Raw genomic sequence first — 15,476 nt, 5'->3', positions numbered from 1 at the left:
CTATTAGCATAAGCAGCAATAAGCATAAAAAAAAACAAATGACATTTTTACTGGCTTAAATATGCAGCAAGTGTCAATGATCTAATTTTCACTTTTCATTTTACACTTCACCAAGATGCAAACCAGTCATGTTTTAAGAAAGATGATGAATAGCTTTCCTTTGGCTTTATTTTACAAGTTTTCCAAATCTTAAGAGTCATATCTTGACGTTAAATATAATGCTTTAGAAAATGCATGACAAATATTGGAAATACTTGCCTTTTTGAAGCATTCAACTGCAGAAAATAAAATGTGCTCATTTTAGACTTAACTATAACCTAATGGGTGAAACCATTTATTATTTGAAGAGTATTGGGTCTGTGACTGCTTGGCATTGCAAAGGTCATCTCATTCTGTTTCATAGCTGCCCTTTCTGAGCTAAACCTAATTACCCCATTACCCCACATGAACATTCAATATTTAAATTTCAGTAGTGCATTAACTTAACATCCACAGAGTATTGTCTACAGCCATAAACCAACCCTATAAATTATAAAAGTACCTGAAAAACAGTACTTCAAAAGCACTTGACTTCTGAATTCAAATGCTACACAAAAATCAACACATTATTCAGTTAAATCAGCTGTTTATAAGCAAGATCACTCTCTACTCTTTATGCAAATTTCTGTTCCAGTCATCTTTATATTTTAAAAAGTCAGGGCACTTCCTCAAAGGCAAATAGTAATAATTGTATTTAACTTGTCAGTATGTTTGCCTTCACTTGATAGCTCTCAAACTGGTAGACCCCTGTCAAAAGAGAGAAACACCTTGGTTGTTTGCTTCCTAAGCACGCTGATTCCATGTTAAATTAAAAACTATAAAAATTAAGATTTTATAAACTAAATTATATCTTATCAAGATATAATTGTGTGATTCTAGAAAGATTCATGTTTGCCCTAAACAGTTTTCCACTTCTCAGAAGTTTTAAAAATAGGTCAAATTTATGATTAAGTTGTACTAAAGAATTACTTGCCCATCAAGTAGAAGAATCTAGAAAGTGTATTTTTATAATAGTCTACCAGATATGCTTAATCTTCATAAGCCATAAATTAACCCTTCTAACAAATAATGCATAAAAATGCCTTATAAAGCATATTTTCAAAACCCTCTCAGTTAGAGACATATATTATTAAAAATTATGTAAAGTACTGAATTTACTATGGTTATATTCCTCACACGCAAATAAGTTTGGAAGAAGTGCAACAAGGAAATACATCCTGCCTTAACAAGTAGAACCTGAAGTTAGACATCTTTGTGTCTGGGATTGCTTATCTCATACCTGGTATCAGAATCAGGCCCAAACAGCAACAGCTGTTTCAAAGAATAATATTTGACAAGCATCAGTGAGCAATAACGTAAGATCACCCTAAAAAGATACCCTTTTTTCAAATCTGGTTCTTTGCTCATTTAAAAAAAATAAATCAAATGTTTACTCTTAAAGCAAAGGAAAGCTTTTACATTTTCAGGAGTCTACACAAACACAAATACATAGACAGCAGCAATGGTGGCCTTAGGTTGAAGAGACAATAACAGTAGCTTTTCAGTACAAAGAAAAAGGTCACTATGCAGGTTATTTATAATACTGAAATGAAGCTGACAGCTATGAAGCTTTTTTTTTTTTTTTTTTAAATTGCATGAGCATTATGCAATCTCCTTGAAGCTCAATCAAGCATTCAGCCTCCTAAAGTGGCTGAACTGTACTTTGGAAAATAAAGAACTTCTTTGCTGTGTACACTACCCATTTAATTTATAAATACATGAGAGATCACAGATGATACATCAAGTATTTGTAAGCATTTTATCTAGTTTACACATCAGAGAATGGTATGCTTGCATGATTTATTCAGAAGTTGTATTTCACACACTTGCCCAGAAATGCTCCTAGCAGAAGCCAAAGGGTTGGAAAGCTCAGTTTAACGTCACATGCAAAATGAATTATATACAAGGGTAAGCTAAGTTTTCATTGTGTCTATTTATATTTTGGGGCCCTGGTTCTGCTCTTGTTTACAACAGTGTAAACCAAATTACACAAAAGTGATACTAGTATAAGCACAAGAAGATCTTTTTATCTTAACGGCATTTAAAAAATTGACTCCATCTTCCACTGTCATAAGCCACCACATGAGAAGCACATTGGTCTTTCTGAGTTTCATTGTAAGGCCTATTTTGTCTCAGTTATGACTGAAAGGTGGTTTCTGGGAACTAAAAAAAACAAATGAAAAAAAACCCCAAACTCTACTCCCCACCCAAAAACCCCCAACAAATAAAACCCCAAACCAAAACACCAAAACCAACTCCTGCCGAATAAAACATAATTGTCAGCTGTGGCAAGGAAAATCTAGCAGACAGCATAAACAGTATTTTTGGAAGCAGATGAGATTGTGTCTTACTAGAAAAGCATTAAAGTAACTGTCAAAAAACAAGAGAGTAAAAAGAGGGATGATACCCATGTTAGACTACATTAGAAAAAAGAATCAAACTATTTTCCTCTCCATTACTTTAGCTTTAGTTGTAGAGGTGAAAGATTCAGAAATGGGAATAAAATAGGTTTTTTAAATCTCCTACCTCATTATTTGGATCTTGAATGACCTTATAAAGAGCTGGTACCAGTGGTTTTTTTCGGTGCAATGTAGCTGCATAGCTGGAAATTTGTGATTCAGGTAATGCCTAAAGAAAAAAAAAGGTTACCCTGACAAATAAATGCTTCCAAGCATTCAACATCTCCACAAAAGAATTAAATCTCATCCCAACATCAAAGAAAAGTCCTGAAGTTCAGTAAATTTTCAGACTTGTAACCTAGCTGTTGAGTACAAATCCTTCTCCATACAAATAGCATTCAGGAGCACATAACCACTTTTAGGGTTAAATCCAAAAGCAGTTTAGATTCATCTTTCATAAATCATTTGCTCTAGTTTGATACAAGGACTCTATATTCTGTATTTAACAGGCTCTTTCTGAAGATTTTATCAAATCAACTAAACTTATTTAAGAGGTGTGGGGAGTACAGAACGAGCATGGACAGCCTCAAGTGTTCCCCAAGCAACCATATCTGTGGATTTTGCATCCTTGAATCTTAAACAAATTTCCAATGACAGCTGATAACGACTTACTCTCATCAATGATGGGAGGAATTACTAATTCGTAATTTAAAAAACAGACTAATTTCTTATCAGTCATGAAATCCTGTTTTCTTGTTTATGCATTATCCTGTATTTCACTCACCATAATTATCAATATGCAAAATAGCTTAAAAATACTTCAGATTCATCATGACAAAACAATTGATTTTATGCAGACCATAGGGGGGAAAAAGTAAAATATTTTTCTTTGATTTTTTTTTTAAAGTCCAAATAAATATTTACTAATTATTTTTAAATAAAAAAGTTCCTCAATTGGAAATTTGGGCAGCATTATCCAGCTGTTAGTTAAATTCCACCAGCTTGACCTACACAAAATACATGTTTTAAAAGACCACATTGCTACTGCAGTGTTCTGCTCTACAATAATACACAATAAAAATAAAATACTATTAGAATTATGCATTATATATTATGTACCAGCTGACTCAATTACACAGACCTTTGCATGCTTTATGCATTATAAGAAATGGAAAGATCAAGTAATAGATATTTAAAATGTTTAGTATTTTCTATTAAAAAAACCCGACTACTATGTTTGGCGGCATTAAGCCAACGGTTTAGGTATCATTCATCTTCTCAGTTCACCTTGAATTCTGACAGCCATTCTTCTACAACACCTCGTTCTGATCCCAGCATTTTCTTACTTCTTTTGCTTCTCTCTTACCTTTAGAAGAAAAAAAAAAAAGAAGTTAAATACTAGTTATGGCAGGAAAATTTAGTTTTTTACAATCCTACCCAATGAAAAGCTGTAAATATCTTTCCAACTGAATTATGTAATACAAAGCAATAGTAAAAGTTGCATTTTGGGCAACCAGTCCCATTATATAAAAATTATTTCACTGTTTCTTTGCTTAGTCTAAAGTGCTGTGCATAAATGGGGAAGGAGGAAAAAGAAGGATTCAGTGCTTCAGGCCAATTGTCTTTCAGTTGTGTTTTGAAAATTACTTCAGTTCAACCAAAAATTACATGTTTGACATACAAGTTACATCATGGAACTCCTACAAAAAAATGACCTTTTAATAGCCAGACTCCATGGCTGCAATCACCTATTCTCTTCTCAGAACATACTTGCTTTGATTTCTGAAAGACTTGTATTTAAGAACAATCAGTATTTGTTAAACGAAAAGTGAAGTGAAATAAGATGTAAGGCTTCCCAATGCAATTCTTAAGTTAATGTATCATTTTTTCAATGGCCCTTGGCAGGAAGTCATTAAGAGAATACAAACTTTCTTGTGGGTAAGGAACTGCTTCAGATTTCTAAAGCATGTTTAAATATCCTAAAATACAACAAATTCAGAAATAACATTAATTTAAATTCAAGTAACACTTGAGTGACTCATTTCAGCAGAAACACTGAAAGATAATTCTATCAAGGAACAGAACAACTAACCAGATCTCTGCAAACAAAAGTTGACAAAGACATCTTTTTTGATATAGGGAAACAGATACCATGTCAGAGTGAGACATGGACAGAAGAACTTAATTTAAAACATCATAGGGCATGCTACAGAAAAAGCTGAGTTTTAGTTCACTCTGCCTGGGAAAAAAAGTGTGACATTCAACTTTACCTCTTTAAAGAAGTCAGTTTTCTAAAGGAGGAAGAGGAGAAGGAATGCAGAAATTTTTCAACCTGGGATGCATTTGTCAAGCCTTCAAGTACTGCCCCGTTTTCTAAAAGATAAAAGAAACCCGATGATGATCACAAAATAGGGAAAAAATATAGTAAAGTAAAGCAAACATTAATGTAAATATTTTTCAGCCTTACAAACTGAAGTTTATCAAAGCCTCTAAAGTCCATGTGAATCCTTCTGCAACAAAGCAATTTGCCAAAAAAAAAAAAAAGAAGCTCAGTGTTTTAGCAGGAGGAAGGGAAGAATTGCCTTCAACCAAAAAAAGGCTTTTGTCACTTAAGTGGAAAATCCTTCCATATTTAGTGGTGCACAGTACCACAGGCACAGTTCTTACCAAGAACAGTGTAAGAAAAATGTAAGATGAAAGAAAAGAGTAATAATTTGATAAAATGTGAACTGAATTCATACCCTGACTTTGGAGAACACATAGTTCTTAAATGGAATACAGTAAGGACTCTCTCCCTTACTACAACGTCCTTAGTACATATTTCTTACAGAACCAAAACTTCAGTGTCATTGTGAAAATCACATATTACAATAAAGCTCACCTTTTGCTGCAGAATCCCTTCACAGTGAGCATGAGGCAAACAACACACATAGGAGCCAACTCTAGGTATATTAGTGATTTTACCATGCATTGAGCTTCAAGCTTTCCTATTTAGGAACTTCTTTCAGAGTAAGCTTCAGAACCACAGCTGCTGTATCAATACAGAAATAGTCCACATCTATTCTGGCTACAGTCCCTGCTAGTTCAATTTTAGGACAAATCATCTCTTCCTTTCAAATTATCTGCCTGGATATTAAACACATTTTTAAGGACTTGTACAAAGAGGCAAGATAGCTAGCTGCTGAATTCACAGGACACAAGCTCCGCTGACTCTATACAGGAACACTTAGAAGCAGCAGGGTGAGCCCCTCAGCTCGGTGCCCCATCCCGCTCTGCACCGGCCAGGCTGCCCCAGGCACACTTGGACGCTGTTCCAGAGGCACACGAGCACAACGGCTGTGGGACCGTCTCAGCCTCACACACAGATGGCTGGCTGGGATTTTCAAAAGGCCATTTGTAAAGCACACCCCATGCTTCCATTCACTCCCTGGTTTGCTGTACCTTTGGGGGGAAAAATATAAATATATGAAACACTGCATGGGCGTGTCTCTAAAGTAAACTGGTTCAATACATTAAGCCCTGTGCATATTTATTCAAGGTTGAAGTAGCCCGAACCAAGAGTATTGAATTTCATTTCCAGAGTGTTCACATCACTCCCAAAGCAAACAAAATACAGGGAATATATAAGAGATTTCTCATGTTTATTTAAAAGATATTAGTTTTTTTTTCTACTGTGGTTCAAAGGTTCTTATATAGGAACCATAATAACTAATCAGAAATTTAGTTATTAGTAACAGTAATAATTAAATATACTAAAATATTTTTACATATGGCCTGATGAAGATTTCTTAAATACTGAACAAGCAAGCAAGTTTGAATTCATACTAAAGCATGGACCAGGAAAGTTATAGTAAAGAATGCAGTCACTCAATGTTAAAATCAAATACCAAAAATCAATTACCAAAAAGCTTCCCCACAAAAACACCTGAAATAATAGTTTAAATGTTTTCTCCTAAACTTACTCATTTGGCATAAATGAGCAGAATATGATAAGGCTGTTAAATTAGACCTGGAATCTTTATGCTTAATACTAAAGCTACAATACTCTGTTCTGAAGGAAGTCACAGTCTTGCATTGTGCAGCTGTCAATTACAGTTGAGATGTAAACAGAATTTTATCAAGTCAGAGCACTCTCCTAGATCATGCTGAGCACACAAATCATAGAATCATCTTGACTGAGAAAGACCCTTAAGACCATCGAGTCCAACCATTAATACAGCACTGCCAACTCCACCAATATACCACGTCCTTGAGTGCCACATCTACAAGGGTTTTTAAATCCCTCCAGGGATGGTGAATTCACCATTCTCAATATTTTTAACTTTGAAAATATAAAAGTCTGAAATAAAGTTTTTTCCAACAATATACTATCAGAATAAAGAAACTTAAAACCCAGATAACTCCCCAAGAATTTTTGACTACAGTAAAAGAAATAAAAAAGGGTTTAATCAACTATGCTCATCAGAGAGCTTGTTTTTCACTTACATTTAGAAGACATACAGACTGAGTACACTACTATCTATTTACCAGTCTGCATTTAAACCGCTAACCAAGACCAAATGATTACCCAAATAATCTGAGCCAGTACCACTTGCTACACAATCAACTATTACAGTGGGTTTAGAAAGAAAAAAAAAAAGTGCCACAAATTAGATGGTCATAATTTATGATATTTATGAAAATATGATTATTCAAGTATGCAGAGGGTTTTCTTGTTGGTGGTTTCTATTTTATTCAGGCTTTTTGTTTGTATGTTTGTTTTAAAGAGGCCAGGATTTTATACTGGTTTAAACATACATGGGACAGATTACATTAACAGGACATGCGCTTCAAAATGAGTCCAGTTTTTGGCCATTATATACTGGATGGCATGATGTATAAAATGTAATTTTAGTCCTAGTTGCACAATGAATGAAAATATGATGTATTTTTACCTTAAAGGCCATGAGAAGAATAATTTGCAATTAAAACCTGAACTGTGTCAGCAACAAGAATAATGCTTCATGCTACATGATCTCTTCACAGTGCCACTTGTGCAAGAGAACATTACGGAGTGACAGGTCTAAAAGAACAGAAAACTCCATTATCAATATAGCTTGTTCTTCCAAGCTACATAAACACTCCTCTCATAGCTATAATTCCTGAGCATGGAAAGAAACGTATTTGAAGATTTTTCCATGCTGCCTCTGTAACAAAAGTAGCATGGAAAGCACAAAGAACACATCCTTACTCTGAACTAAACATACATTCCATTTCTTTGATCCAGAAAGTTCATAGCTCTGTAAGAAGAGCACCTGTGTTAAATATGATCAACCCTCTGGGAAGCAGAATACACAGAAGACAACATAAGATCAGGTGGTCTGAAGTATGTAGGAAACGTTTCCCCAACCACACACCCATGCTAACAAGACTGGGAAACTCTGCAAGAAGAAAAGGTCTGATTCTTATGCTAATCTAATCCCAAGACAAAATAAAACCAGCCTTGGAAATGTTCAATTTTGGTAGACGACTTCTTGTACTTATTTAAAAGTACATGTATTGTAATATACATCTCTTATGATAACATATCACAAATACCACTGGGATTTCCCTGTATCCATATTTAGTAGACACTTTTATAAGCTGTCATTTTGGTAAGAACATAAAAAAATAAACTAAAACATTATTGTCCTCAACAAACCAGAGGTACAACTGCAACTTGCCATTAGAAACAGGTTCAAACATTCTGCCAGAACTCTCCTGGCCATACAGCTCCGCAGCACAGAGAAACAAGGTAAAAACTGACAAAGGCAGAAAGAAACAAAACCTCCTCTGAACAGTTATTAATTTAAATTGCCAGCTCGAGCCTTCTCTTCAATAGAAAGAGCACTCTTCCAACTCTAGTTTTTAGGTAATTTAATTGCAAGCTTCAGCAGACAGGCATGCATTCCAACTTTAAAATATAAATGCTGATGTATTCTGTATGTGGGATTTAGGTTGCCAGCCTTATTAGACAAGCCTTAGTCATGCAAAACAACTTGGATAAGACATTTCTTCCCTGCCCACTCTGACTCACTAGTAAAAACCAGGCTAAAAAGATTTCTTTTTCAGTATCAGCAACAAAGAAAGTTATGTGAAAACAATGGGAGAAAGCCTTGCCACAGAGAAGTCAAAGATGATTGATAATAGTCTTGTAAACTTTCACGGTACCATACTCACACAGTAAGATCCATTTCTTATCGAAAAGGTCGTATCAATTTCAGCTGCTGCCAAAAAAGGGGTAAAGAAAAGGTACAGCCCATCTGGTCCAAAAAGCCTCCTCTAAGTCATTTTAAGTTCTAAATTATCTTCTGTGCCATTTCAAGCCCCACAAAGCTCAGCTGCCAACCTTCTATCTTTCTACCATTACTACAGTGAAACTGCGCTTTACAGATACAAAGTTGCTGAAAACAAACAATTAGGGCAGTGGGAATGAAAATATGACACTGAAAATAGACACCATATATTATTTTATAAACTAATTTAAAGCTGCTGTTTTCGTAGTTTTCATAGTATTGTACAGAGTAGTTGTAGAGAGCTACAGAAGTCAGGTGACTATAGAGAAAAATTTAAGTCCCATTCGCCCCACAGAGGCAAATAAGTAGAACCCGAATAACACGCTACTGTATACTTATAACTAAATCCTTCTCTTAGGAGTTCATGCAACAAATAAAGCAGAAAAGAGTTGAGATGCTTGAGAATGTGGAACAAGAAACTTATCTTCTGTATAGGAAAAAACCACTCCTTTACATTACTTAAAGGATTTTGGAAACAGTAATAATAAAGACATTATCCTGCAGCCTTAAATACCACAAAACACACATTAATTATTCTATTATAAGGACCTGACGCACTTAAAAATATATATACACACACACGTAGGTTAGCCACAGAAATGTTACCTTATTCTCTCAGCACCAGTTTCCTTAGAAACAACTTCACGTAGCCATCCTACACTAAACTTAAAACATTCTCTTGTCAGGATCCTGGTGATAACCCATCCTACGCTAGACAATACAGGTTTGTCCTCCCCTTGCATCAGTTCATATGCAATAACTCTTCCTATGCTAGTTTGCCTGCATTAACTTCTTTCCTTACAAAAACATTTCCATGCAAATTACTTTCCATGTAACCCTACCTCTCCTGAACACCTTCTTGTTCGTGGTTTTGGTTCAAGAAGTAAATGAAATCTAGAAAAGTAAAGGTACAAAATGCATAGTAAAAGAAAGAGCCTAAAAAAAAAAAAGCCTAACAGCAAACTAACACTTCAAAATCACAGTTAAGGTGGTTTTTTTAAGGAGTTCAGTGCTAAGCACTAAAAATGAACAGACACAGGCTAAGAGAAATCTTTAAACAGAATTTCTGTGGGAACAAAACCAAAACAAAATTCAAAACCAAACCAAAACAAATCAACAAAAAGACACACCACCAAAACCCCCTCAATATGCACTTTGGAATAAGACTGCAAACATTATGCTAAGATCACTATTTGGTCTGTAAAGGAAAGAAATTCAAGCAGAAACATTCTAGAAATACAAGCTGAAGATTCTAAGCAGCTTCCCATTTTTGAGCTGTAAAATTGTCACTTGAGAGAAATCAATGCCTGCTATATTATAAAAATATCCACTAAAATGTTGAAGTCAATTCCAATACCAGTAAACATTCCTCACTGCAGTATTCCCTACCAACTGTAATTCACACAAAATGGAATTTAGGTTACATATTCATTAATTAATTTACCTAACCTCCTTTCTTCTACCCGATTCTCAAAGAGATCTAACCCAGAGGATCCTCTGCTGAAAGTAATGAAATCCCTTATTCTAATCTTTCCAACTTCCAGATGGTAAAGCCTCCACCTCCAGGAAGAGGAGTGTAAATAGATTAAGCTGAGGTGACAAATTTCCCCCCATCCATACACTCACTCACACATTCACAAATTCATAAATGAGTGGAATCTCCAAATTTATCTGAATTTACCTCAATTATAGCTAAAATTATGTCATCTTGCTGACTTTTAAAAAATGATGAAATACAAAGTTCCAAAATAACCTTTCAAAATGGCAGAGTTAAAATAAAGATCCATAAGAATTAAGACATTGTTTTATTGCACGATGCCAGAAATTTCATATATGACTCAGATGCATCATTCACATTTAAGATGCATGATTTTCAAGGACAAATTTTGATTGATATGCTCGTCTTACTTTTCCAATACAAGTTCCCAGACTTTAAAAAGCAAACTGAGCAACAAATATAGTTAATGAAACATCACTGATCACACCACTACTCATCAAGATGACACAATTTCAGAACAGCACAGATCTCTCCTGCTTGACCTAACGGAATATATGAGCAAGTTGAACCCATCATATATACAAGAAGGACTTACAGCACATACAGAGGCTGTTCACTATTCAGAGGTAAAGCAGAATAGCATCAAGAATTCTGAAATCTAAGATCTGCATCAACTTTCACAGTTAAAACTGTAGCTGCCTTTATTACTTCCAACTGTCACTGCAGAGGAAACAACTTGTCTTCTTACACGTCATGCGTCAGCTTTATTTCAGTGTAAGTAATTTTCAGTCTCACACTAGTTTTCTGAAAGTTAGAAGGGGGTTTTAAGAACTGCAAAGAACAACTCACAAAACAGAGAGAAAACCACTGTTAATTTTATATTGAGATCAGGCTGATTCTAAGAGTCAGAATTTTCACACACAAGAAATAAAACATGTTCCTGACCATGTTAGTTCTATATGGCACACCCATTAAGAGCAATGTGAACATCAACAGTCAACATACTTGACACAACTGATTAAGGTGATTGTCCTACAAAAATTGATGTTTATGACCAGACCTACTAGTAACGTCACTAGAATTCCTCCAGAGCAAGAAATATGGCCTTTGCTGGACTCTCTCCTTCACAGAAAACAGGCAAAGAAATAGTGTCTATAAAGAAAGTAACCCTTTCTCATTACCTTATTAGAAGCTCTCATGAAACTGTGAAACTCATCTCACTATAATTGGCACTCTGTGGCCTATTACTTGGAAGTATATGCTGCTTTTCAGTGAAATAACTGCATGAGAATTAAAACAGTAGTAAATGTAAATTAGTGCAACAACTACACCAGGTACCCCTTTTGTCTTGGTATGAGTTTAATAATTAATTTTCACTGCTGAATAGTTAAACACAATGCATATTGTTTACAGTCATTATTCTTCTACTGTTAAACCAACATTAGAACAGAATACAAACCGACCAGTCATAAGAAAGGACTAATGAATATTTTAGTGTGAAATGATTCATTTTTCATGTATTTTTTAAATAGTGAGGACACTAAGTTACTAACATATGTGGGAGTGTTACTTGGGGAGGGTGTTTGGATGGTTTTTGTGGGCTTTTATCTGAAATCTAATCTATTTTTTTTCTACATATATATAATATCTTTAGGAACACAATATAAACACAGCAGAAACAACTTAGATCAACCCAATTTTTCATGCAGCATGTTAGGCAAGACTTTCCACAATATTTTTCACTTATCTAAGCTGTAGATCAGTGATGCCTTTTCTTGGTCTTAAAATCAAGAGTCAAACACGGTTAGAAGGGGAAAAGGGATTTTACCTTGGTATTTATTTTAAGGATCCTTAGGTGCACACGTCCAGGTCATATGCACCGAAATGCGCACGACAATGCACACCCCCAAAAGATAACGTTATAGGTTTTACTAATTAGCATATCTATCAAAAATTCCCCAATCAGAGGCTCGAGTGAGCCCCCCTCCCCAAGGAGCCTTCCCCTGGATAGGTCTATCTTAGTTTACAGAATGTGTTCTGGAGAGGATCTTGGGGTTTGGGGCACACTGATCCCTAACTACAAAGCTTCTAAAATGTTTAAGTCTCTCAGCTTGACAAACAAGTCCAAGAATGTAGGCAAAAAGCACTAAAAAAACAGAAGTTGTAAAAAAGGTATACCAGGGGTATAAAAGAAAAGGCAAAAAATCTTCATGGCATCATCACTATATAAAATAAAGTAGTGCAAAGTGGTGTTGTATTTCCCATTGATTCATTTATTAAATGCCTTTCACATTGTTCCCCCCCACTTTCCCCTGCCCCTAGCCCTGGCCACTCCCTCGAGTTCCTCCCTGTTGGTTCCTGTACCCCAACTCCGCCCAGGTACCGCCCCTGCGATCTGACAAAACCCCCCTGCGCCCGCATCACGAGGTCTCCCTGCCTCTGGGGGTCGCTGGGACAGGATGTAATCATTGAAGGTCCTCTGAAACCTTCATGGGGAGACCCTTCTCGCCTCCTTCGCCGTCACTGTGCTGTAAAGCTGATAGTTACCGGAGCAAGAGTGCGGAGCCGTCCGAAATGGACTACGGGAGGGGGAAATGGTCGCAGTGCCCTAAGCAGCTCCGCTGAGCTCTCAGGGAAAGCTGCAGCCTGCTAAACTAAACCTAGCACTACAAGAGTGTAAAACCACAACAAACAACAAAAACAACAAAAGAAAACAGAGACAAAAACAGCCTTCCACAGGTGCTTGATGACTCCAGTTGGAATACACAGCCTTTTTTCCTCCTCCCCCCAACACTACTGAAACAAGCAAGATATTAAATGCACACTATTTTCATACATATTTTCTATTCATAGCCTGAACAAAATTAAAAGTTTTTTGTCAAATACTGCCCCAATATATACTCAGAAAATGTGAGTCTTTCAAGATTATGAGAAATTACAGATTTAACAAGCAGCACTGAAAATCCACACAGCAAGCTTCATGGGTATGCCTCCTCAAGCTTTTTTGCGTGGACCGGGGAATGGAATTTATGTCTAGATGGTTAATTTTACAATGTTCCAGGTTTTCAAACACATTTTCTAGCACTCGAAAAAAACTCACTGAGTACTCAATGTTCTAATCTTCAGCCGGTTTTACATAACCTCATCCATACACAGATACTCTGGGGTTTTGTTTGTAATACTGAACAGTTTTCCTGCTAAAAAAAAAAAATTCAAAAGCAGTTGGTAAAGCAGTGCTTTTCCTCTCCTCAAGGTCCCAGAATAAATTAACCTTGGAAAAACAGCAGAGATGGCCTTATATGCAAACCTGTTAGGAGTCATACTACTGCTTTTTGCAACATTATTCTTCTTTGAGAAATTCCATATATTACATCTACTTCAAATAGAAATCCACCCACATGAACATAAGTAGTTTACTAAATATAAATAGTTTCTCTAATCTTTTACAGGTACTGTCCATCTAGGTAACATTTATGATCTTTTACTTTTTTATTAGTTATACTGGCATAGAGCAAATTCAGTTCACTCTCTTCAAACACATCATCAAAAATTTTTAATCAAAGCCTGAGTTTAATTAAAAGCCTGTTCTGTTTCCCTATGCAATTGTGCTGATAGGGATCAGCAGCATTTACTAAAGTTCAAGCACCAGGCACCTGAAAGTGCTAGATTATACATTTTTGGTGTAAGTAATATACTCATCTAATACCCTTCATACAGCTTGCTCCACAAAACACACAGTCTTTCAAGGTCACACAGTCAAACAGAAGGTTTAGAAATACTGAGGTCATTGGAATGTACAATGGACCTGCAGAGAGAACGTGGAGTAACTTCTCCAAAAGCAGGGCTGATCAGGAATAAAGCAAAAAAAAAAAAAAAACCAAAGAAAAAAAACGCACCACCAGGACAACAAAAAACCACCAAGAACAAGCCAAAACCAATGCACACAGTCCACACGTGACTCCTTCATCACATGAAGAAACTGTTCTGAACAAAACACAAACCCAGTCCTAACACTCCGGTATTTGCAATTATGTGCAGATTTGCAAGTTAAGATGATTACACCATAATTCTTTCTTATCAGTGAGCAGCAAGGGTTTCATACTTGGGGCAAAAATTCTTGTGCTTTTTCCCTTATCTGCCAGCTATCCAACTGGCACTTTGAAAAGATTTTCATAACGTATTTTAACGATTTTGTTCCCTAATCACTTCTATCTGTTTCACTTCAACTATTAAAACCAAGAAGATGGCAACTTCAAAAATTCCCCTGCTATAAAAAAGGAAATGCTAATAAAAACCTTTTCCATTTTCCATAGATGCGACGCATATGCATAAACATGCAGAATTTACTCATAGCAACCTTACGTATTTCACAAAGCTCTAAAGTCTGCATTCACAGAGACAAAGAGAGAATCATTGCAATCTATTCAAAGTCAGCACACATTACTAAAGCAGAATGCCCCAGCAGTTCATAGAAATAGCAATAAAATAACTACTACTACAATTCTGCATAAAGCCAAGGAAAGCCTGCACCCTTTCCCTGTAGGAGAGGTATTTTATCTTTCAAAAGCTACCCATTGGAATATTAATTTGAAATACATCAAAACTTTATAGAGCTGAAAATGGACAACATGGTGATTAAGGTTTCCTAACTAGCATGATAATGTCCATTTAAGATTTGCTCCCTGCTCTCTCTCACAAGACCAAAAACTTATTATCAAAATAAGCCATCAAATACAGTAGGTTGCAATCATGGGAGTATCATCAGCAGAGGAGGGCAATGGACCATCACACCCACACACATCTCCACCAGCCAAGTGTGATAAGGTTCCTGCAAAATGTTTCAGTAAAATGACAAGAAACTATGCTGAAGCAGCTCTTTCCCAGCACTTGACAAAAAAAAAGAAAAAAAAAAAGGAGAAAAAAAATAAAGAAAAAGGCATAGCACTCCCACTCCTCCACTGACCAAGAGATCTTTAAGCTTTCTGCATTTATTAGACAAAATTAATATATACAGGCACTGTACTTCAATTTTCTTGAACTTCCTTCTACTTTTTGTGTGTTGAACCTACCTAGTTTTCTCTCTTTAGCATAGACCACAACCTGCAAGTCTGAGAAAAAGGGCACAGAAAAAATAACAAAACTAACCCTTGAACATTTAGTAAATTGGAAGTTGCCAAATAAGGGGGG

At 35.8% G+C, this 15,476-nt stretch overlaps 1 protein-coding gene across 3 annotated transcripts in view; it reads right to left on the bottom strand.

The window, feature by feature from the left end:
* Window positions 1–15,476, bottom strand: part of FAM126B (family with sequence similarity 126 member B) — a 50,298-nt gene that overhangs the window by 26,559 nt on the left and 8,263 nt on the right. For all 3 annotated transcript variants that reach the window (XM_017728262.1, XM_017728268.1, XM_008629782.2), the window contains exons 2-4: window positions 4,748–4,850; window positions 3,765–3,843; window positions 2,605–2,706 (exon numbers count right to left, since the gene is read on the bottom strand). In XM_017728262.1, the coding sequence (XP_017583751.1) occupies window positions 2,605–2,706; window positions 3,765–3,815 (153 nt within the window). In that variant the 5' untranslated portion in view covers window positions 3,816–3,843; window positions 4,748–4,850. The remainder of the gene's footprint in view (window positions 1–2,604; window positions 2,707–3,764; window positions 3,844–4,747; window positions 4,851–15,476) is intronic.

This window comes from Corvus brachyrhynchos, unplaced genomic scaffold (assembly GCF_000691975.1).
Source record: "Corvus brachyrhynchos isolate BGI_N302 unplaced genomic scaffold, ASM69197v1 scaffold370, whole genome shotgun sequence".
Classification (NCBI taxonomy): Eukaryota; Metazoa; Chordata; class Aves; order Passeriformes; family Corvidae; genus Corvus; species Corvus brachyrhynchos.
Note: the sequence above shows the minus strand (reverse complement) of the source record. Positions and strands in the feature narration are given on the sequence as shown.